The sequence below is a fragment of the Gossypium raimondii genome, chromosome 3 (genome assembly GCF_025698545.1).
Source record: "Gossypium raimondii isolate GPD5lz chromosome 3, ASM2569854v1, whole genome shotgun sequence".
Lineage (NCBI taxonomy): Eukaryota > Viridiplantae > Streptophyta > Magnoliopsida > Malvales > Malvaceae > Gossypium > Gossypium raimondii.
In genome coordinates this window covers 16,960,078-16,984,768 of record NC_068567.1, presented here as the reverse complement: position 1 = coordinate 16,984,768, position 24,691 = coordinate 16,960,078, and the positions used below count along the sequence as shown (strand labels likewise).

The window sequence follows — 24,691 nt, the reverse complement described above, 5'->3', positions numbered from 1 at the left end:
GTCTTGCACCGCACACTTCGCCTCAAACTTATCAGATTTTGATTTAATGACGTGGTAGTTAACGCCGTTTTTAATGCTATGTTGTTTCAAAGCACCAATAAAACTATCCTTGTTGGTAAACTGATTACCAACTTCAAGTTCACCAAAATCTACCCCTGAACTTGTACGATCACGCAACCGGTGTGGTAGATCTGGAAACTCTAACGCATCATCTGCAGACAGATCGACATTATGCATGTGGGCTAGAGGTGAGTATGCTCTGAATCGTGGATTTTCTTCCTCATCTGAACTCCTGTCAGCGTCTTTAGCTTCTGTTGGAATAGGCTCCGGTTCAGAAAATAAGCTAACTTCTGCACCATCCGGCCCGGGCTCTCGAGGTGGATCCACATCGGAGTCATCTTCTAACCCACAATCATCTGCAGTGTACGAAGTCCCCTCACCGGTTCACATCGTAGGGAGTACATCATCCCTTCTTCTGGGCATTTGATAACGTCCCCAATTGGATGTAGATTGCCACCCGCTAGAACTTGATGTCGCTCCCCAGTACGTATTTCCAGTATCAAACATTGAGCCACCGACGTATATGTCCCATCCACCGACAGAGTATCTTGCAAGGGATGTGCATTCGACACCGCTACCGAACATGGGCTGTTTCGTATTTTGTAACCCGCTGACCGAGTGTCGGCCAGGGGTGGTGTATACATCTCGAACACCGGTCGCTGGTACATCAGTTGGCGATGTAAATTGTACATATAACTCAATATAAGATGCTCCACTAGCAAGATGAGTCTGCACCATTACCTCCTAGCTACTAGCACCTTTTATGTCGAACGAGTCATATGTCACCGGATCAACAGAAGAACAAAATCGATACGTGATAGACAGAACTTTCATTGGCGTCGTTCCAAAAATTTTACGCCTAATCCTTTTACGAAGTTCTGTCAAATCTATGTTCTGGTTAAAAACCAGTCGCACGTATTCTCCAACAAAAAAACAACACCATTCTCGGTGTGGCAAACATCACCATCGTAGTAAATAACAGCACTAATACGTTCACTCATATTTGAAACTCTAACCTTCTTAGCCTCTCTAAATTGTTTCTGCTGTGACTTATGCATTCTGAGAACATTTTCTGCCTAATTTATAGCCTCAGCCCAAACATGCTACTATAGCAAAAGCGCGTCCACGAGGGCACGATTTCACAAATTCTTCTCAAATAGCATCCTGCTAGAAGCGATTTTATATTATTTGCTCAGAAACGTCAAAAAAATTATTTCTTACATGACCTACTATAGCAAAAGTGCGCTAACGAGGCCGCGATTTCACAAATTCTTCACAAATAGCATCCTGCTAAAAGCGATTTTATACTATTTGCTCAGAAACGTCAAAAAAATAATTATTTCTTCCGTGACCTACTGTAGCAAAAGCGCGTCCACGAGGGCGCGATTTCACAAATTCTTCTCAAATAGCATCCTGCTAGAAGCGATTTTATACTATTTTATCAGAAACGTCAACTCGAAATTATTTCTTCTAGGACTTAAAAACCCTTAAAAGCCTGAACCCTAAACCCTAAAAGCCAAAAAAACCTAACGTGGGAAAAACCGCGAAATCGCGTCCACATTAGCGCGATGTCAGGGTACGCGCCAGGAAATCGGGTCCACGTCAGCGCGAGTTGCTAACGTGGACGTGATTTCTTGGCGCGTACCCTGACATGGCGCTGACGTGGACACGATTTCACAGAAAAAGGACTATTCCGGTAAATAATTAAATAATGGGCCCATTTCGGTAATTTTTGAAAAAAAAGGGCTTTTATTAGTAAATTGCCCTTTTAAAAGGCTGTTTAATGTATTGTTTATAAATTTTGTTAAAATTAATGATTATTAAATATTTTTAAACCAGTCCAAAAAGTTTACCCTCAATGAAATTTTAAAAAACTAGTAACGGGCTTAGCTGGATAAATATCACCCTTTTCTATCAACTAAGATAATTCTTTCCAATGCCAAAACAGTAATGCGACCGTTAACTCACTGACTCAGTTCACTCGTTATGGCTTCATGTCTAAAGCCATCACCTCCAACTTTCACCGTACCTTTATCCCTATCTCTTTTTCTTCCTCCTCCGTTATCTTATCTTCTCCGTTGTACCAAACAACGTCGCTCCGCGTTCGTTTTTGCGCGCTGACGACCGGCCCCGACGTCGGGAGAACCGCGAGCCAGGAATCTTCCGGCGCTGATTTGTTAAGGAAGCCGAGTATAGTTCCAGATGAGGACAGTGGCGGACTTTCAGAAGAAGAGGATGGTAGTAAGGAAAAAGGAAATAAAGGTGAATGGATTGATTGGGAAGACAGGATTTTACAGGACACTGTTCCTCTCGTTGGTTTCGTTAGAATGATTCTTCATTCTGGAAAGTAAGTAATTTAATTTGTTGCCTTTTTAAAAAAATTATCTAATTACATAATACTTCCTTTTATTGTAAATTTGTAAATTTATTGCAGATATGGAAGTGGAGATAGATTGAGTCCAGAGCACGAAAAGACTATTCTGGAGAGGTTGCTTCCTTACCATCCAGAGTCTGAGAAGAAAATCGGATGTGGAATTGATTACATTACTGTATGTTTCTGTACCTTATCTGCATTTTGACCACTGGAATTTATAAATAATTAGAAGCTTGAATTTAACAATTTAAATAAATTATACTAATACTTCTTTTTAGGATTTTCAGAATTTTTTTCCGATTTAATTTTAGTTGCATAATTTAGTGTTAGTTCTAATGTGACCTTTTTTTTCCCCCTGAAAGGACTAGACGAAATCAAGTTGCATAAATATAAATTTAAACACTAAAATTCGGGCTCAAATCTAGTCATGCAGTAAAACTGAAGGAGTGAAGGGACAGGCTTTTAGAAATGTGGGTGAGAGTCCCCTACCTAGTAGAAGAAGTTGCTGCCTTGTAGGATTTCAATTTAGGCTGGAGATATTTGGCAGGTTTGGAATCTGTACTGATGGCAATATTCCCCATTCCACCCCCATCGCCTTCCCGTTTCCCCTTTTGTCTTGTTAGCTCATTGCTATTGTGGAAGCAAAATAGGCTGCAATTGTACTTGCTCAAAGCTCTTTCTGAATTTACATACTTCATGAATCCTCTTGCCTAGTTTTAGTTAGAAAGATTATAGGTTAATCAATCATTGTAATTTCTATTTTGGATATGGATATTTTCTGATTTCTACTAAGGCATTCATTCTACTTCTCTTTCTGCCTCAGTTTTCTCCACTCTTTTGTCTTCTGGTTTTCCAGTCTCTTTTAAGTGTACGGTGGATTGTCGCCTTCAACTTTGTTTTTTTTCTTTTTGTAATTGTATGTCCTGCTTGGCTTTGTACTTCTCATTTCTTGATGAGATCATGCGGAAACTGCTGTTAGATATATGTGGCTATAAGTGATTATGTGTTGGTTACGTGTGATGATATCAACAAAGTCAACTCATGCCTTGTCCGTTTCAACATCATTATGTGGTGGAGCGACCTATTCAATATTGAATTGAATATCCTTATTACTAATTAACTTCTTTGCCCCATAAACATAAATCCCTGGTAGTAAATATATTTTGCTGCTAATGCTGCATATAATTATAATTTTACCATGGGGATGCCACCTGATATTGTTCGCTGAAATTTCTTTGTTAGGCTTGCTCAGTTGCTCTTGATATCTCCATTAGCATGGATGGCATTGCAAATTGCACAAAGCCTTATCATATTCACCTTTTAAACATGAAATTTCTTCAGCCTGTGCAACCTCTTTCAGGTTTTTGGCCATTGGGCTTTATTGTTTTAGGGGATTGGGATGATGACGGGTCTCCCCAGTGTTTTCAAATTGATATAAGAAAATTTTAAACGCAAGGACTTGAAAAAGTAAGGGAGTAAACTAGCTAAAAGAAAGGAAGCCTTTTAAGTAATTAAAATTTGATTTTGTGTTTTATACAGTTAAACTGTACGATGGCCTGTTTGGCCAATTTGTATGGATTAAGTAAATGATGAACACTTCTCATATTTGGTTCACAGGTTGGTTACCATCTTGAATTTGTAGGCTCAAGATGTTTGTTCATAGTTCGAAAAGATGGTGAACTAGTTGATTTTTCTTACTGGAAATGCATCAAGGGCCTCATCAGAAAAAACTATCCCCTATATGCAGATAGCTTCATTCTCAGAAATTTCCAACGGCCTAGACGGAGTTCATGAGGGTAATACTCTGAACTTGTCTACCACTTCATATTAGTATGTTTAAGGATCTTCCGAATTTTGTTGTATTTTTTTTTTGTAATTTTTCATATTTATGAGCTCAAATAACATTTTAAAAATGAAAAGCCATCACTGAAAATTCTTAAATGCTTATAATAGATTCTAAAAAATCATATTCCCAAAAGATTTCAATGAGTTTTGCTGAATGGCTTGACATGTAACTGGTATAAGGTTTAATGTGCATATATCAGTAATTCTTGGTACCTCTCTCAAGGAATAGGATTTCACTATTTTTCTGTGTTTGCTTCACTACTGTTCTCTCTCTACAAACGTTAACACTCTTACAGTAAGGGTTACATACTGATCTGGCTACCAAACTGCATTAGCAGTTCACATTGAATGCAAAGTGTAAGAGCCTGTACTTGTCATGTTTTATTGTTTAACTGAGTCTAGATTGTTAATGGTTAACATCAAGAAGTCAATCTTTTCATTGTGAGAAGTGTCAAGTGTGTATTTATTACTTATTAATTCTATTAATCGAAAACAAATATCACTTGCCTTCGCAATTAAGTAACATGAATACTGAATTATACATCTGTGCCTGTCATTGCCGTATTCACTATCATTACTTTCTTTTCATCTGGCTCTTGCTTATTGTTTTTCCACCTCAATGCACTCTACTCAGAATTAGTTGCCTACCAGATATTTACCTCACAACTTGCAAACTGAAACCAATTTCACGTGAACCACTTCTAGGTGTCTTCCTTTTTTATTCTTTCTTGATGTCTTTTGGTGGTTGAGCCGTGAGGTTTTCAAATCTCTGCAAGGACAGAACTATTTGACGGCATTGGATTTTTGTTTCTGAGGTTCCTAAGTAATTTCCAAAGAATAACAGGTTAAAGGTGAAAAAAAGCTGAGTTTTACTATGTTTTTGGTTTCTCTTACCTCGGGCCAACCTTCACTCTGATCTGCAACCAGAGTTGAGTTTGATCTCAGCTTGTTTTCTTCTGTTTATATATATGTATGTATGTATATATAATGAAAAGAGGATAAAATTCTATTTGAACTTATGCTAGTTGTAGTATAGTCTCTCTGTTTCCATTACATATCAAAAGATTCAGAAGTTTAAACTTTAATTAAATCGAAAAAAGCTATGTAAGGGTTAGACCTGACATTCTGTTTTTGTGTTATGTTCATGTTGTTTTACGTCTCATATATGGATAAATATAAATTTTGACACATTAATTAAAGCTAGTGTTAGACTTGACAGGTTACTATGATATTTGGGTTACTTTTTCATGCTATATTATGGATTATGTTCTATTTTTTTATGTCATGTTGGTATCGTGTTATCGTATTATGTTCACAGTTATCTAGTTACAGTAACAAGAAATTCTCAAAACCACGTGAGTTGGAAAAGATTTCAAGGTGCTCTTTCATTTGCCCATTTTTTTTTCCCTTTCCTTCGGTCCTTCCTTTTCCCGTGACATTGTCACGCTTGTCTGGTTGTTTTGATGACTAACTACATTTGTCTATGTTTTTTTAATGCAAGATTTTGGTGATTGTTTTATAGATTTATATTTTGATGCATTCAGTGTATAAGTTCAAAGATTTGTTAAAAGATCTAATAACTATATTCTTTTTTAATAAAATTTAAAATTATTAATTAATTCATTAATGATGCGCTTTAATATGATTTGCTAACGGTATATAAACTTATACAGTCTGTGTATTGAATACAAATACAAACCCATTTTGTTTTATTTGTTTGTTAGTGTGCCATTTGATTGGATAAAATCATGGATATCTGAATCGGATCGACTCGGTTGGTCAAATCAATTGGATTGAGAATTGGTTGAGTATTAGTCCGGAAAAAGACTTCAAATCAGTTGAGTTGTGAACTGGTATAAACCAGTTAGATTGATTAACTGATAGTCTAATCGATTTGATCACCAGTTCGGTTTTGAAAACATTGGATAAAACATGAAACTCAATTCAATGGGTTATTAAAGATGGGTTGGATGAACAAGTTTTGGATATAATGGTAAGACATATTATATTTTTAAAGAAAAAACTCAAATTCGAATTTTAGAAGCAGCATTATTGAAAAAACAACAAATCAAATTTCATGAATTATAAGCGAACATTTACATACCTTAATAATACCTTAATAAAAAGTGGTTGGATGAATTGTTAGAGCGGGTTGGACTGAGTTCCTCTAGTAACGAGTATTTCACATAATTAAACGGTTTTTAACAATTATAATCTGGTTCTTTTAGTTCAATATTTGAAATGTCAGGTCAATGGAAGCCACAAGGGGGCATGCTCAAAATTGTAAAATTGCTATTAAGATCTCTTGAAAAATTATAAAAGATATAATGATAAAATTGTCTTAGATTTATGTTCACCAAGGTAAAAGAATTAACATAACATGGTACTGTTGGGTTATGTCTAAACGAAGATGCTTTTGACAAATAACCCAATCCATATTTGATCCAATATTTCTGATTGATTCCAACACATGTATAGTTGTTGAACATGGATGACCTTTCAGGGGTGTTTTGTACAGTAGAGCTTGGGGGAAGTAATTGTCATCGACAATGCTTGAATTTTGGTATGTAACGTGTGACCAAAGAGATTTAACCACTTACTTTGCTACGGTGTTGGTTTTTAGAATTAATTTAAATAATATTATTATTCTCATTTTATTGGAAATGATAAATAAAATCAACTATTACATTAAATATAAGAAATTATTATAGATAGTAAATAAAGTTTAAAGGTCACTTAAAGACATTTTATGCATTTTTTTGTTCTCTTATGGTTCATAAAATAATTTAAAAGAAAATCGCAATATATTTGGCGAGATTGGTAAAAGTACCATAGCAGTTTTTATGTGGTATATTAGATTACATTTTGGTCCTATTGAAAAATTAGAAAAATAACTGTTATTTGTTAGATTAAGGAGCACAATATCCCATTGTAAAAAAAATACCGTTAAATATTTATTTTTGTGTTTTATATAAAATGCATAATATTAAATATTGCCCTCAATCTTTACGCATTTATTCAATTTGACTAATGTTATTTTAACAATCAAGTGACTTAAATGAATACTTTTGAATAGTTTATTGACAATTTTATAACTTTTTGAAGTTGATTGACCAAAACATAAATTGACTAATAGTTTAGTAACTTGAATGTAATTTACCTAAACTTTTTCAAAATTTTAATAAAATTTCAGAAAATTAAAATTTTCAAAATTTAAAAAAACTTCAAAATTAAAAACTATCAACTTTTAGATTTTAGAATTGAAATAATTAAAAAATTAAAAATATCTAAATGTTTTCCAAACTTTCAATAAAAATATTAAAAGTTTCAACAACGTTGTTGAAACCGAAATGGTAATTGAATTGATTAGATCATCGACTTCTATTGAAATAGTTTAATCATTGTTCAACTAATTTTAAATTAAAAATTAAAAAATTTAGAAATTTTATTAAAAATATGTTATTAAGAATTTTATTAAACCATTTTAGTATATTAAATAAAAATATTATTATATGAAAATTTATTAGCATATATATATTAGTTACATCTCTACCCCCAAATGACTAAAAATACAAATGCAAATGTAAAATAGAGCAACAATTCAAGAGATTTAATAATAATGACATGAATGAACTAGAATAATTACACTCCTCAACTTAATTAATTCTCAACAATGTTTAATAATTGTTCCAAAAAAAATCCATGGAAACTCGGCTATTTATTAACCGTATATTAATTACGAGTACTTTGGCTTCTCTCGAAGTTCTAAGTTTAACCTCTTGTTTGCATATTTTTATGTCTATTTTGACTTCAAGGTTACCTTTCAAAGCATCGCCTAGTAATTCATACTTATTAAATTATTAAGTCTAGCATATGTCTATACCAACAATTTAGTATTTTTAATAACCAAAAAACTAGATTATACGAGGTAATAGTAATATTTCTATACTGAAACAGTTTAATCACATAAATCTCAGGGTTATCCAAGGTAATAAGGTTATTTCAAATTATTACAAATTTCAACCTAATTTTCTCAAATATAGATCAAACATGCACCATTCAAATATCGTGTCAATTAATTACAATCCTGTTCTGATTTAATAATTAATTCAATTGCATCCCTACATTTATAATGCACAATTACATGCCATGATTTTATCTGAATGAATAAGAAACCAAGACACGAAACATTGAATACATGTCATGGATAATTTAGATCAAGAATTTGCAATGGTTCTCCGTGATGCTGCTCATGGTTATTTCTCCCTTTCTTCTCCTTTTTCTCTGATGCAAATTGCTCCTTAGGTGGCCTGCCTTAAGAGCTTTACACTTAAGAATTGCTCACTCAATTTTCTCTCAAATGAAGAGAGAAAGAAAAAATGAAAAGATTGAGAGAAATGAAATGCTTGGATGAAGGATAATCGAGTAATGAATGATGATCTCAAGTGATGCTTTAGCCCCTACTTATACTTTTAAGTCTCCATCCTTCTTTACTATTTTTAGCCGCAACTAACCTTCTTTTTCTCCTTTGTAAGTGGTGCCTCCCTTGAATTGTGAAGAAGTGGTGGACGTGTAACAACCCAATTTTCAGCGATATCGAAAACGGTAGTTTCGAAACTTCATTTTCCAATAAACGAATTAGTAAATATTATTTATTAATATTTACAAGATTATTACGGTATTTTATTGAATTTTGGTCTAATAAATTTAGATATGTGGGAAGTTAGTCAAGGTACAAGTGTATCAATTCAAAAGTCAGTGGTTTTGGAAATTGAGGTATCGAGACCTCGGTTTTAAAAATCAAGCTTGTAAATATTTTTATTAAATATTTACGAAGTAACTGTATAAGTAAATTGAATCTTGAATAGGTAAATTTACAGAATTAGTGATTAATTAAGGTACAAGGACTAAATCATAAAAGTTAATCGCTATTGATTTTTAATGATTAAAAAGACTTGATTAGTGATTTTAATGACTTATGTGGAAATTAGGCCATTTAAGAGGATAATAGACAGTGTAGTGGCTATTTTGAAGATTTTTATGTGTTAAAATTTATTTAATCATTAAAATATATGTTAAGTTAAAGAAAACAAAACATCATTTTCTCAATTTTTCTTTCTCTCACCCGATTCCTCCATTGTTAGCTTGGAGTATTCTGTCAAAGTTTTCCTTTTTCATGGTAAGCTAAACTAAGCCTATTTTTCATAAATTTTACGTTTTTGAGATAATTGTAGCTTAATCTAGCTAACCCGAGTATTAAATCGTAAAATTGTTAAAGTTTTGAAATGTTGCCATTGATGGTGTTTGATGTTAAATAGCTTGGATGTAAGCTTAGATTTGATTATGGATTAAATTGTAAAATAAAAATTGTTAGTTTTGCATATAGGGACCAATATGTAAATATGTTAAATTTGATAGGAAATTTTTGTAATAATTGATTTTAGAGGGTCATTGAAGGATGAAATTGAATTTGGATGGTAAATCGAAGCTCAAATTTGAAAGATATAGTTATTTCAATTTTAGGGTAATTGAATAAAATGTGAAACTTTAGGAAATTGTGTAAAATGAAATTAAGTTGTTATATGCATATACTAAGATGTTATAAAATTTGTTGGAATTGATAAATTGTAATGAATTATTATAGATTTGGAATGAAATCAATAGGAAGTTAATCGAGAAATAAGAGAAATTGCATATTAGTCTCTAACACTTTGTGGTTTTCGTTTTCGAGTAAGTTTATATGAGATTTACTTTATTAATTTAAGATATGATTGTATTATATTGTTTTTATTTTCCAGCTTGAATTGTTAAGTATGAATACATATATGTATACATTGTTGATGTTGGCATCAAATAGACTAAATCGAAAAGAAATGCATTATGTGATAAATATGAATATGTTCATACTATGGAATGGATATGAAATGGTTATATAATTGAATATTTTGGGTACACAATGATATTATATATAGCTTGAAATGTATCTGTTTCTACTTCGGTGCCTCTATTTGTACCACGATGCCTTTATTTGCAGTTCGGTGCCTCTGTATGCACTTCGATGCCTCTGTATGCACTTCGGTGCCTCTGTTTGTACTTCGGTGCCTCTGTTTGTACTTCGGTGCCTCTATTTGTACTTCGATATCTCTGTATGCACTTCGATGCCTCTGTATGCACTTCGGTGCCTCTGTTTGTACTTCGGTGCCTCTGTTTGCACTTCAATGCCTCTGTATGCACTTCAGTGCCTCTGTTTGTACTTCGGTGCCTCTGTATGTACTTCGGTGCCTTTGTTTGCACTTCGGTGCCTTTGTTTGCACTCTGGTGCCTCTATTTGTACTTCGATGTCTCTGTTTGCACTCCAGCACCTCTATTTGCACTTCAGTGCCTCTATATGCACTTTGGTGCCTTTGTTCAGCACTATGTTGCTCTCTAGTGTGGTGTAGTTACCCATGTATCCAAATTTATTTACTAATGTTCATCGAGCTAATGGATTAATAGAAAAAGGAAAGGACTGTTAAATTGTTATGAGATTACATTCAAATGAAATATGATGATTAAATTATATGAATGATATTGAATTAATATAATGTATGTGGTCAGTAATGTCTTTAATGATATATATTACTTGAGATAATGTTATATATATACTCGATTATAAGTGGGATTTACCTTATTACTATGAAATGCTATATCGGTTTAATGACGATATGTGTTCGAACGGATACATACATTGAGAAAATAGAATGATGTAAATGGTATATTGTTAACAACTCCATTGCATAATACTAAATCGACATAATAAGTAAATGTTGGATTTATATATGATTTGAATGTCTGATGAACTCATCTTGTTCTCGTGTATTGGTATATCAAGAAAATGTATTAAGTTGGCTGTTTTGATGTGTTTAAATTTGTTATTTGAGGTAAATTACCATTTTAATACATATGATTTTACTAAGCATTGTAATGCTTAATTTGTTATGTTTTCTTGTCTTGTAGTTGTCTTTTGCGGAATGTGAAGATTGAATCAACTCAGAGTTCACACTATCCAGCTTCTATCTCAGTAGAATTTTAATTGTTCAATATTTAATTTTGTGGCATGTATATAAGCTTGTTATGTATAAAATTCATTTTGAATGATAATGGTTTTGAATATGTTTATACTACTTGTTCTTAAACCTTATATGGTATGTTATAAGTCTTGCTAAGTAATTGTGTTTTCTTGAATGGTGGTATTGTGGTTCTAGCTTGTGGCAAGCATATGGATGGTTTATGCATGTGATTAATAGAATGAATGTTTTGGTAAAAATGCTTAGATGATTTGAGATGTTTCACATGGATTGTGTGATTGGGGTGCCTTGAGGCATATTTGCTAGATATAGGAAAATATTATATCTTTGGCATGAATTTGTGCATTTTTGGACAGGTTAAAAGATTGGTTATTGCATACCTATAACCTAAATGAAAATTTTATTTTGAAACATGCATAATAAGATACTTATGGGCATACACGGGCTAACACATGCTTGTGTGTCACACACGAGTAAGTGACACGGCCATGTGCTCTATATTTATTTGGGAAGTTTTGGGTACACAGTCTCAATTTATTACACGGCCTAGGCACACGGCTGTGTGACTTTTAATGCAATTTTGTTTTTACAATTTGATATACACGGTTTCTAAGAGTCACACGGCTTGGATACTCGGCCGTGTGACCCCTGTTTTAGATGAGTGCCCTTATCTTTGGAAAATGTTTCAAATTTATCCTTATTTGTGCTCAGGTCAACTTAAGAGCTTTCGTAAGCTCCATTAAGACTCAAATTTAATTGTATATCATACTATTTAAATGTTTATGACATGATTTATTATTTGAAGGATTTAATCTAGTTAAATTCTAGGTTGATACTAGAGCATACACAAGCTCGTATAAGGCTTGAGAAAAATTACAATTGGTGATTATGCATTGAATTGATTATGATTGTATGATTCATATTTAATTTGAATGTTAATTATATATTTATGAATTAATTTCATGTTTATTTAAAATAATCAATATGAATTGAAGGTGTTATGTACCGGCATTGATGGTAGCACTCCATAGCTCAGGTTTGGTGACCGAACTAGGTAAGGGGTGTTACAAGACAAGTCCTTGATTTGAGGAAAAAGTTGTTTGATCTAAGGAGGACTAGATGGAGACTAAATCTTGGTCGGTTGTGTATATAGGAAGGCCAATTTGGTATTTTTCATGTGAGCTTGTTAGGCCTCTTCATCTACTAGACTTCCTTCTACTGAGTTGACTATATTTTTTAGGCCTCATAGAGCTGGACTAAAATACTCTTGAAATTGTAAATTTCAGATTTTAGTCTTCAAAAAATATAAAAGTATCATATTTAGCTTGAATTTAATTAAATTGACACACTTTCATAATAGAATTTAATTTATCAAAAATTATAAGTAAAAACTACAAAAAGTGTCATCAATTACTCAGAGCTTGCATAAATTAAGTACGAAAAAGTGTCTAAAATAATTATATATTTTAGAGTTATCACAACCCTAAACTTAATTCATTGATTGTCTCGAGTAATGTCCTTTTCTAAAGCATTCAAATTCAAGCCCCTCAACCTAGTTAATGCTCCATTCTTGCCATGCTTTAGAAAATTTATGCTCAAAGATAAAAATTGTGAACATGTGACTTAAGTGCACATATCATCCATTTTTTCTCAAATAGTAAAGTGCTAACTATAATAATGAATTGTAATAAGTGTGTACCAAGTTCTTCCAATTAATTCTTGTTTCCCTTGATTAAGCTAAGTAACAATCCCAAGGGTTAAATTATGTCATATGTTGAACTTAGTAATTCCTCTCCAGTAATGTAGCAGACATAAAAATTTAAACCAATTTTTCTGTAGTAAGGTTGTAATGGGGCTTGGTCCAAGGTATGGAAAGAGAGTTATTTTTATGCTAGACCACCTCAAACTCAGCTTACTTCGAGCCTTTAGAACACAATTTTCTCCCTAAAGTACCCAATTCTTCTATTTTTTTCTCACTTTTAGAAGTATATGCTCACTAGTACCCTTTTTCTTCACACAAATTTTTTTTTGCATGGATAATTTAATGACCTCAAACACTTAAAACATTAAAGTAGGCACCCAATTCTTCTTTCTAACTCCCCCAAACTTAAACATAAAAATGCCCTAAAACAAGCCAAGTCTAAGATTTAGTGAGAAAAGATAAGTAACCTTAAGCGAAGGATAGTTTGTTAATGCAAGGTTTTAAAAGGAATAGGCTAATTAGCTCAAAAATGGGTTTCAAGGGTTAATTTTGATAAGGTAGGCTTAAAAGGCTCAAACGATCCAAACAAAAATTTGCTTAACTCATTTTTAAATTGTTATGCCTCCTAAGATTTCGCCTTAAGGAAATTCCTAAGTCAATTCTAAAGACTTAACCCTTCATACATGCTTAGTTTTCCTAAGTAATTAAAATTTCATGGTTGACTTTATACATAATTACTAATATTTGCATTTCAATCATAACTTAGCTAGCATAAAGCTACTTGAAATAGAAGGATTTCATGCATATTAGAGTTAACATAATTATGCAAAAATAAAAATTTTGAGCAAAAATTCACTTAAACACACCTTTATAGAAGAATCAATTTTAAAAAGTATCGGTAAAATTATAATTTCTTGAAAAAAATATCAGAAAAATTAAAATTTCAAAGAAATTATTGTATAGTCCCCTTACTAAAGAGAAGCAATGTCCTCATTGCCTACAAGTATATAGCAAAGGGAAATAAAATTAAAGAAGTTATTGTGAACTATGCACTAGGTAAGTTCCCAAGGAAAGGAGGTGAGTCTCTTTTGACTGCTTAAGTACCAGACCTTTCCTTGCTAGATCTTATCCTAGACATGCACATGCACATTCGCATTACCACACTTCTCTTTTGAGAAGAATAATTTGCAAAATTTTCTCGATGTTATTCATAATTGCAATTTAAAAGTTTTATTATGCTGAAAATAGAAATTAAGTTAAAAAAAGTATCTAAAAAAATAATCTGGAAAAAAAAACTAAAGGAAAAAGACAAAGAAAACCCCCCTTAATTGTTTGTTGACCCATCATTGTCCGAGTTTGTCTCTTCATCCATGTTATCCACATCCTACCTAGGTGTACCAGGATCCTTAGGTCTGATTCTGCGAGTCGAGTCCAATGGCTCAAAGATGGAATCTGGAAACTCATGAAAATAATCGAATGACTTAAATATTTATTGGGATGTAGCTTGATTCGAGTCATCTCAAACTTCTTGTTGTTTATGCAAGTGCTGTAAAAAGTCCATAATGGTTGATTGATATACATGAGTTACCGGGTTAGCAAAAAGTTGAATTGGTAGAGGATTAGGCATGGGATTAAGTGGTGCTGCACTACTTGAATCCTCTACTTCTTTAACTTCGTCAAGCCAATTATCAGCCTTTTCCAAGTAATGTCACCTACCACCCTTGAGATATCAAGGGTAGTTAACATACCTTTACTATAATATGCTTCCATTGGTTCTTGGATCGGTACTCTTGCTTGGAGACACAACATAGTGATGAGTGAAGGGAAATGGCAACAACCTGTTTTTCTTACTACACAATCCCGAATTTCTTTAAGGACTATTTTTGCCACATTAATTGATTTCTCAATCAATATGCAGTATAAGAGCAACATTTGTTCCATCAAAACAGTTAAGTTATGCATCATAGGAAAGTAGTATTATACCTTTGCCTCTCGGGTCAAAAATTCCCTTCGACAGTAATAAGTACCTTGCCTTAAAGTCGCCCATTTAGTTCTAGGATCTGTGACAGCTCTCAAAACATCTTGAACTGTTTCTGTAGTAACATCTTTGCATAGAGCCTTATAATCATCATTCTCAATATTAGGCAAATCAAACAAGTTATTAATGACTAATGTTGTTAGAAATAATTCCCTTTTTCGCACTTGTAATATTGTTACTGTAGATGGATTAAAATGAGAATAAAATTATCAAACAATACCTTCATCTGGAAGAGTGCGGATATCACAAAATACTTTCGATCCTCATTCATCAATGATTCCCCGAATGTAAACCAACACTTCGGCATTGTTATTACCAATGAGTTGGAAACTCTAATTCGGGAGCATTGGTTTTTTCTGATTTAGTCCCTAACTCAAATTAATATTTCACAGCATACTTCTTATTTAATTTTTCTCTAACATCCATTATCCTTTACTTTATTTATATCTCATATTATTTTCTACCAATGGGGTTTTGAAGATGTTACACCATTAATATCTCATCTTTGGACAAAATATTAACTTGTAAATGTTATTTTGTTGTAGTAATCAATCACTGATAATAAGAACATGTCAAACAATAAATCTTCCTTTGGGACAATTTATTACTCACATGTAAAACCGAATAATTGTCACATGTAATTTTGTTACATGTAATTAAGGCTAAGTAGGATGGTAAAAATACTTGTGATGACATCGGATGCATCTCTATCTTCACGTCCTCTAACGGTATATATAAGGGTAGGTTGTCTAGCCTCGGTTCGGTTTGCGCCAATGGCTATAGTATTCGCGGTCCTATTTTTGCCTAGACCCCATCGAGGTAACTGACTTGCTCTTTGGTTTCGGGTTTGGTTTTGGTCCACAACTTGCGTTTGATTAGTTCGTCAAGGGCATTTCTTCACCATATGCTCTATCAAACACATTTAAAACAAGTACCCAACTTCTTCCAACACTCGTTCAGTTTACACTTTCCACATTATTTGCAGGTGTAGGCTTCATCCCTCGAGCTAGTTATCGTGACCCTTTGCTGTGGTCTACCCTCTCCAGTTCATTTTACAGGACGAGCGTTCAAACTAGTGGAACTAGAATATCTTTTAGATGGAACCCTAAATTTCTCTCGTTTCTCACATTCCATCTAGGGGTGACCGTTCGATCGAATCAAATTGAATCGAATGAAAAAATTTCAAGTTAATCGAGTTGACAAATCATATTTTATCATCCTAACTTGATTTGAAATTTTCTCGAATCGAGTCGAGTGAGAAGGAATTCGAATCGAATATATTTGTTCGAGTTAAATTAAACAAAATGATTTTGAGTCATTGTAATCAAATTTGCCCACCATAATCAAATTTGCCCACCATAATCAAATTTATTATTAACTTTCATCCTCTCATAATTTATTTATTCATCTTTTGTATACAGATTCATCTTTTATTTATTCAGCTTAGTTGTTTCAATTATTCTGACTCTTGGCACTATATATTTTGAAATTAAAAATATATTAAATGTAAAAATGTCATTTTTTAATAAAATTATCTTAAAGATAAAATGTGAAATTAATACCAATGTAAAATTTTTACACTAATATTTTATAGCATCATCAATAATTCAATTTTAACAAAAATTTATAAAGATTCAATATGATTAAATAATTTAATAATATAAATAGTACAAAATGTAAAATTTAATTTAATAATATAAATAGGATATATAAATAAAATTATTACTATTTAGGTTTAGGGATTTTTTTGAATGACTTTAATTTTTGGTTTGTGAGTAAAATTTTGGAGGGAAAATAAATGGAGGGAGTAAAATTTTGGGGGGAAATGTTCAAAAAAAATTGGGGGGAAATGGGTTTATGGTAGAAGGGTTAGGATGGGAGGGGAATAAAAGTTTTGGGGGAACATGGGAGGGAGTAAAAGTTTTGAGAGAAAGTAAAGAAATTTGGGAGTTTGGGGTAAAAATATAAAATATTATAGTTTGGTATTAGGTTTATTCGAATTATTTGAGTTATTCAAATTCGAAAACCAAACTCAATTCCAACTTAAAATTTGAAAAAAAAATCGAGTTGACTTGAATAATTTGATTAATTCAAATAACTCGATTCGTTTAACTCAAAATTTGATTTTATTTTTATTTTTTCGAGTCGAATCGAGTTTTACTCATCCCTAGTTCCACCAGCTTAATTCCCTTCACGATTTTAGCTTTCTTCACTTTGGTATCAAACACCTGTTACTGGTGTGGAGTAACCTAAATTCTGAGGTTCACATGCAGCCCATTTTTTAACCTCACACATTTTCCTGCTCCGTGGCAACCATACCCTTGAGCATATCAACTAAGCCTCATGAATTCAACCTCATATTCTGCAACGGACTTGTCTCTTAGTTTTAACTCGATAAACTCAAGCCTGCTGGACTCCATAGACCTAGTGCCCATATACTTCTTCTATAAAGCCTCTTGAAAGTATTCTCAGTTTATGTGATCAGCCTGCGTACCCCTTACAACAAACTGCCACCAACAATATGTCTCATTTCTAAGCAAGGACACAGTACCCTTCAACTTCTACTCCGAAGTACAGTTTAGGTCCTCTAGAATCCTTTCTGTCGACTACATCTGATATTCAACCATAATAGAAGTCATTTCAGCAACATCTTTGAATGCTTCTGCCCTATTTGATCTGAGTCTTTTTGCAACGAATCCACTGCTCCCGATCTAGTTTGGGCTCCAACAACCCTTTGTAACACTCCTAGTATCGCTTGTGTCACGGTGTCATCACCGTTCTCATAGCCCCCACCACCATTGGTGGTGGAGTTCTCAACATAATCCTCCTTAGGGATCTAGTTTTTGCCCTAAATAGTGGGTAGCTCTATAGGTGCAGCCCTACTTGCCCTACCCCTACCATGTCTACCTTGAGTGTTCATAGTGTCTCTTTCAAAGGCTTAAGGTCTAAAGTATATCTATAGTTTTCAAACAAAAGTTCAAGCATTATTTATTTTCCCTGAGTGTTCACATTCTAGGGTTTACAATCTATTTAAATTTTTTAATAGTAACTGAAGTAGGACCGACATTAGAGTCTCGAACTTTAATTTCCTGTAGAAAAATAATTTTTCAAAAACTTGTGGCATGGTTTTTCCCAAAATACCCCTTTCTAATGCATGCATACAAACTCATTCAAATTATTACTGTCCGAGTTTAGAAAACCTAGGCTTTGATACCACAAAATGTAACCTCCCCAACCTGGCCTAAACGTTAAACTCGAATTCAGAAGATTACATTAGCCACCGAAATGGCCTAGTAAAGTATCAGAGTTTTGAAAACAGTCATTTTAAAACATTTTTTTATCTTAGAAGAAAACTTATAATTACTGAATTATTTATTATTCAAAATTTTAGTTATATTATAGCAGCGGAAAAGTGATATCTATGTACGTTTTTAATAAAAACTGGGGTTTATGCATAGCTAATTAATTATTTTTAATTCGATGTCCTAAAATAAAATCACATGTCATGCAATAAAAAAACAAAAAAAATTATAAACCCAAATCCAATGTTCCATGCCACAGTTCTAAATAAAATAGTACAGTCTTTAAATAATAAAATAAATCAAATAATGACTCTAAAATAATTTTATAAATAAACAGAGTCAAGACCTTTCGGATGTCGCATCTGCATCCTAACCTGATGGGTTATTAATGATGGAAATAAATGGGGGAGTGAGCTATGACACTCAGTGTGAGTTCAATCACAAGAAAATTAGTGCAAACAGTCGGTAAGACATAATAAATAATAACGCATAGAATAATTACAATCAAATAGCAGTTTAGAGTATCGATCTTTCAAATTAACCATCATTAGTATCATAGAGTCCACAATAGCAATTTCAGAATATCGATCTCACATATTACTCATCCATATGTGTGTGTGTGTGTGTGTGTGTGTGTGTGTGTGTGTGTGTGTCTGTTTGTGTGTCATCTCAGAAATTCTAGTTTTGTATGCACATGCTTTCATAGATACCACAATGGGAGTTCCCCTGAATTTCATCTACCAACACACAAAATTATAGTTAAACCACTATTGGTTCGCAGATATACTGCAAATGGTTGTGGACACACAACAATAATCCCTACAGATGGAATTTGCCTCTAGCTGTGGGTATACAGTGAATGTCTCGAAGATGAAATATGCTTTTAGCTGTGGATTACACAATAAATAACCCGCAGATGGAATCTGACTCTCGCTTTGGATACACAGTAACTCACAAATGGAATCTACCTCTACCTGTGGATGCACAACAAATTTTGCAGATAAACTGCCAAACTTTCTTCGTTCACATCATCCCACCCTATACAATGTAATGTGGCATACTTAATATCGAACAATATGGTAGCAATTAATATGCTTATAACATAGCAATTTAGTAGAAAAATTCATGCTTTTCAGGTGTTCAGTTTAATGGTAACACAAGGTAGGTTATACGTACGATTATAAATATAGATACAATAGTCATATGTACTATTCACAATTCTTGCAGATATATACAAATACAATATTAATTTAAATAATCGATCATGGATTCTAATAAGATACATATTATCATAGGCTTAATTGAATAAAATTAAACACTAAAAACACTTCGGGAATCATTCAAGGACTAAACTGAACACTGTTGGGAAATGTGCCCATATTGTAGTAAACATATAAAATTTTTTATGTATTTGAACGATGAATGAATAAATTTCACATTTCACTATTATATCTTTTTTATTCTGTCTTTTATATTCTGTATGCAAAGAGAAATTGTGACAAGCAAATATTAGCTCATTGGTTGTCTAAGTTCAAACTGATGATAAGTAACATTGTAAGAATGCTTACATTACGAGAAAGACAACTTACTTCAGTAGATAATTTAAACGAGTTCGTAATCCCAGAAAATAATCAAAGTGAACATTTTATTCAAATACTGAGAAAGGGTTATTATGTCATCTACAATTCCAATTGAGGAGATGGCTAGTCTTGGCAATCAAAGCAATTGACTAAACAGGTAGTGACATAAATGTATTCATTGGCAGAATGATACATTGGGCTGGACCCAAGATAAATTGATTCTGAATTTTTTTGTGAATTAATTCACTTGTGACATTCATGGTGTGATTTACCTAAATCCTGACTTAGTCACTGACCATGCGTTCGTAACTCATGTGCTTTGATATAAGTGAATGCTTATGCTCTAAAGATGATTGAGCCGATAGCCAGTATGTTGGGTATATGACTTGTGTATGGCATGGCTTTACTAGCAACAATGGAATTCATAACTCAATTAAAGAGTTAACGATATCCTCTTATTAGCATTGTGTGGATTGATAACTATGAAACGTGACAACGGGTTGCTTGTTCTCGAACAAGTAATTTATCACAGTTATTTGTTGACAATAGTTATATTAATCATTAAGAAGGCATAATGGTGACAATGAGATAAAATAAAATTGTATTGAGTGAACAGATTTAACTCAAAGAAATCAAGGATATCATATGAAGGTAACACATGCATGACAAGGTCATTGGACAAAACAGTTGGATGAATTGCTTTTGTAAAGAGTATATAATAAGGATTTTTCAATCATGGTACTTCTTGTGGACTGACTCCATGATTAAGTAATTGTGAATTATCTGAACGATGCTTCTAGACATAATTGCAATTATTAGAGCCTATTGTATATGTCCGATTGGTCCCTCTACTAGTGTAAACTCGAAATTATATGTCTCGACGATCAGATTCATTCACCCAACACTCGACCTCACACGTGACAAGAGCATGTCCAACAAGTTGCACTCAAATTTGACATGATAGACCTCAGGCCTGGCACTTTGTAACGCCCCTTAAGCCCATTAAGGGGGGATTGGTTTGTTATTTATATCTATAATTGCCAGCCCAAATGTCCTAAAAGGATTCGGGTCTTCGACCCTTGACCCGGATGGACCCAACTCGGAAGAGGTGTACTCGCCAAGACAACTTGCAAGAAAAGTTCGCGAGCACACTTTGCAAGATAGGGCCCCGAAAGGTGTTTGCAGGAAGGATGGCAAGGCCTACAAATAATCCAAACTCATGACCAACGAGTACGGAGCTCGCTAAGGATGTCAGTACTAGGATAAAAAAGGACCACGTGCTATGCAGGCACGCGTCCAACAAGCTAGGGGGCGTGTAAAGAATGTCAACACCAGAGGTAGGGAATGTCAGCACCAGAGGCCCCAAGGCCGAGACAAAATGGTGAGCCCATTTATGAGTTGTAATAGTAACAATAAGAGTATGTATAAATACCTCTTATATTCCTCTCAAAGGGACATGAAAAAAAAGACGTCACCAATGCCCATAATGAATCTGAACATATGGACATCCAGTACATTTGAATCTAAACATTTAAATGTCAAAGTTCATTCTAGGTATGTAATCAAAAAATAAATAACTTAAAAGGATATAATATATCATGTAGTCAATTTGCCACATCGCCTTCCATGTTAGCTACCACTGATCAATTTCTAACTTTAAATGTTACGTCAACTACCATATCATCTATTTGTCACGTCAGCACAAAGTTGACGATATTAGGGGCTTTCACGAAAGTGAGCAATTCAGTGTTTAAATGACTGCTTATTTTCAATTAGGAGGTTCAATTGAGTGTTGTTTTCGATTGAGATCTCAAAATGAATTTTGTATTATTTTATAGAGACTTTTCCTTATATCAAACCTTATAAAAATTTAACAATTATGCCAAAAAATGCAAAAATAAAAATCTTACAATATGATTGTTTTAGAAAAGCTAAAAAAAAATCATAATCCATTCATGAAATTATAAGATTATTTTTAAAAATTACTGTCGAAACCATTTTTTTGAAAACAAAAAATTTAGTTGTCGACTTTTAAAAACAAAAACTGGAGTCGCCACCGATCCGTGATTTAGGTGTGACCGGCTCACCTTTAAAACAATTTGGTCTACGAAATTTGAGAAAACGGGTTCGGGAGTCAGTTACGCACGAGGAAGGGTTAGCACCCTCGTAACGCCCAAAAATCGGTACCAAATTGATTATTTAATGTCTTAGTGTCGAAAATTAAAAAGATTTTGTTAAACTCAAATGTTGAAATCTGAAAAGGATAATCAATTATTCAAGTCATGCGAAGAAATTGAAACCCAATACGTTAGGGTACAATTTCTCAAAATCCCCGAATTTTGAATATCGCTTTTCAATTAAATTTTCAAAGAAAATGTTCATTTCGAGAAAGCAATATGTCATGCCCAATGCGTTAGGACATAACATATTGAATTCCCGAAAATGATTTTTGTTTATACATTTTAAATAATGAATATTCTCGGTTATTTGGAATTAACAAAGAAAATCGAAACCCAATACGTTAGGGCTCAATTTTCCTCGAAAATCCCTAACTTTGAATATCGTTTTTATTTTGAAAATCTTTGAATCATAAAAAATAATTTAATGTTTTGACAAAATCAAAATGTAGTTAAAAAATGTGTTAAAAATGTCAATGCAACATGAAACGAATATTTTAATTTAAATTATACATGTATATGATATATATATATATAAATGGTATAAAAGTAAATTTTGCAAGTATGTATATGACCATGAAATAATAAAAATAATAATAATAAAAATGCATAAGTTTTATAAAATGTTAGTGCATACATATATATGAATACAAAAGTCATGAAAATAAAACAATAATAAAATACATATCAAGTATATTCATACATTTACAAAAAAAATAAAAGTAAAAATATAATATATTAGTAAATTATAAAAAAATGAAAATATATACATAAAAGCATGCAAAAAAATATTTATAATAATTTGAATAATGTATAAACATGCACATTATGAAAGAAATATATATATAGGATTATAAAAATATGAAAATGTATAAATATTATCAAATAATAATGTATGTACGTATGTATGTAAAAACTAAGAAAATAAAATAATAATAGAATATGTATGTGTATTCATTTAAAAACATTTAAAATATATACATATATATTATAATAAAAACAAACATATGCGTATATATGCATAAATATAATAATAATAAAATAAAAATGTATATATATTAATAAAATAAAACAATATATATATATATATATATATATATATATAAAATAAGATACATATGCGCATAAATATATATAATAATAAAAATAATAATAAGTAATATAATAATAATAGTAATATATAATATAATAACAAAGATAACAGCAACTTAATAACAATAATAGTATTAACAAACTAATATTTAATCTAATTTGTAAAAGCAAATACAATGGACTAAATTAGAATCAAAACAAAATTAACAACACCAAATCAAATTAAAATAGAGGATGAATTTGCAAAATGCCGGCAACATGAAGGGTCAAAAGGGAAATTAATCCCTCCTATCCCAAAGTGCTGTGCAGCACTGGATTAAAATCAAACAAATTTAATGTTTTAGGAAAAATTTGAAAATAGCAAAACAGTGGTTTTGAAATAATGAAAACATGAGAGGATTAAAAACATAAATAACCCATAAGTGCTTAAAACCCATTTCAATCTCAAATTTAAAGCTATTCTGCAGCAGCTTCAAAAATTGTTTCATCTTCTTCCCAACTCCTCACGCCAAAACCCCCTCCCTTTTAACTTTGATTTGGACAAATGAAGCAAACGATACCGACGGCGCGCCTCTGCTGGTAAGAATCTCCTCCCTTTCTTTTACTTTTCGTTTTCTTTCTTAAAAAAAACGAAGTAAAATACAAAAGAAAAAGATGAGACAAAAAAAAGAAACAGTAAAAAAAACTTGGAAAGAACAAATCACCTTCAAAAATTTGTTTTTTTTCTGATTCTTTTCTTTCGTATTTCAGTATTTTTCAATATATGTCTGTGTAACCCTTTTACAGATTTGATTTGGCTTTATATAGCAGAAACAACGGAGAAAGAAACTATCGAAAAAAAAAAAAAACTCTCCCCCCTTTGTCGTCCTCTCTGCCATTATTTTTATTCGTGGTTCATGGCTTGTTGCCGGTGTGGGCGTTGGAGAACGTGGGTGAGACAACGTGGGCAGTTGCTATGCGATCATGCGTGAAGACGGTTGCTGCAACGTGGGGGCGAGGGTGATGCCGATCTGCTGCTTATTGCCAAATGTTTCTGCTGTTCATTTTTTTTATTTTAGGCTAGTGGGTCAGGTATTCGGGTTAACGACTTGTGCTTGTAATGGGTTTGGGCTTTAGGCTTAGTTGGGCCCGGGTCAAAAATTGGGTATTACAATTATAATTGTGCAAAGCAACTAAAAGAATCATACAACTTAAAATTCCTAAAATTCCAAAAGAATCTAAAGTTTTAAGTACTGTTTTTTTAATTATTATTTTAAATTATAAAAATGTAAAAAAATATTAAAGTTATAAAATTGTAAAAAAGTAAATTAAAATAAATCTGAACAAATCCACATCTAGGTTACTCACGTATTTTTGTAAATTCCTCTGTTTTATTTGTTGTTTTTGCGTAATTTCTTTTCTTTTATTTTACTCTTACCCTTGTCATTTTCGAGAATTGAGTGTTCTGATAACGA

General features: G+C 32.5%; 1 protein-coding gene and 1 long non-coding RNA gene across 2 annotated transcripts; both read left to right on the top strand.

Annotated features, from left to right (window-relative positions):
• The first annotated feature begins 2,031 nt into the window (after positions 1 to 2,031).
• On the top strand, positions 2,032 to 4,537 carry LOC105797326 (protein DCL homolog, chloroplastic). The gene is given in 4 exon segments (XM_012627295.2): positions 2,032 to 2,073; positions 2,076 to 2,407; positions 2,495 to 2,609; positions 4,052 to 4,537. Coding segments are annotated over 4 exon segments (651 nt in total). The 5' UTR covers positions 2,032 to 2,046; the 3' UTR covers positions 4,229 to 4,537.
• Positions 4,538 to 23,669: 19,132 nt separating this feature from the next.
• Positions 23,670 to 24,469, top strand: LOC105797324 (uncharacterized). Its single transcript, XR_001134761.2, has 2 exons — positions 23,670 to 23,816; positions 24,024 to 24,469. It is a non-coding gene; the product is annotated as an uncharacterized LOC105797324 (long non-coding RNA).
• The last annotated feature ends 222 nt before the right edge of the window (positions 24,470 to 24,691 follow it).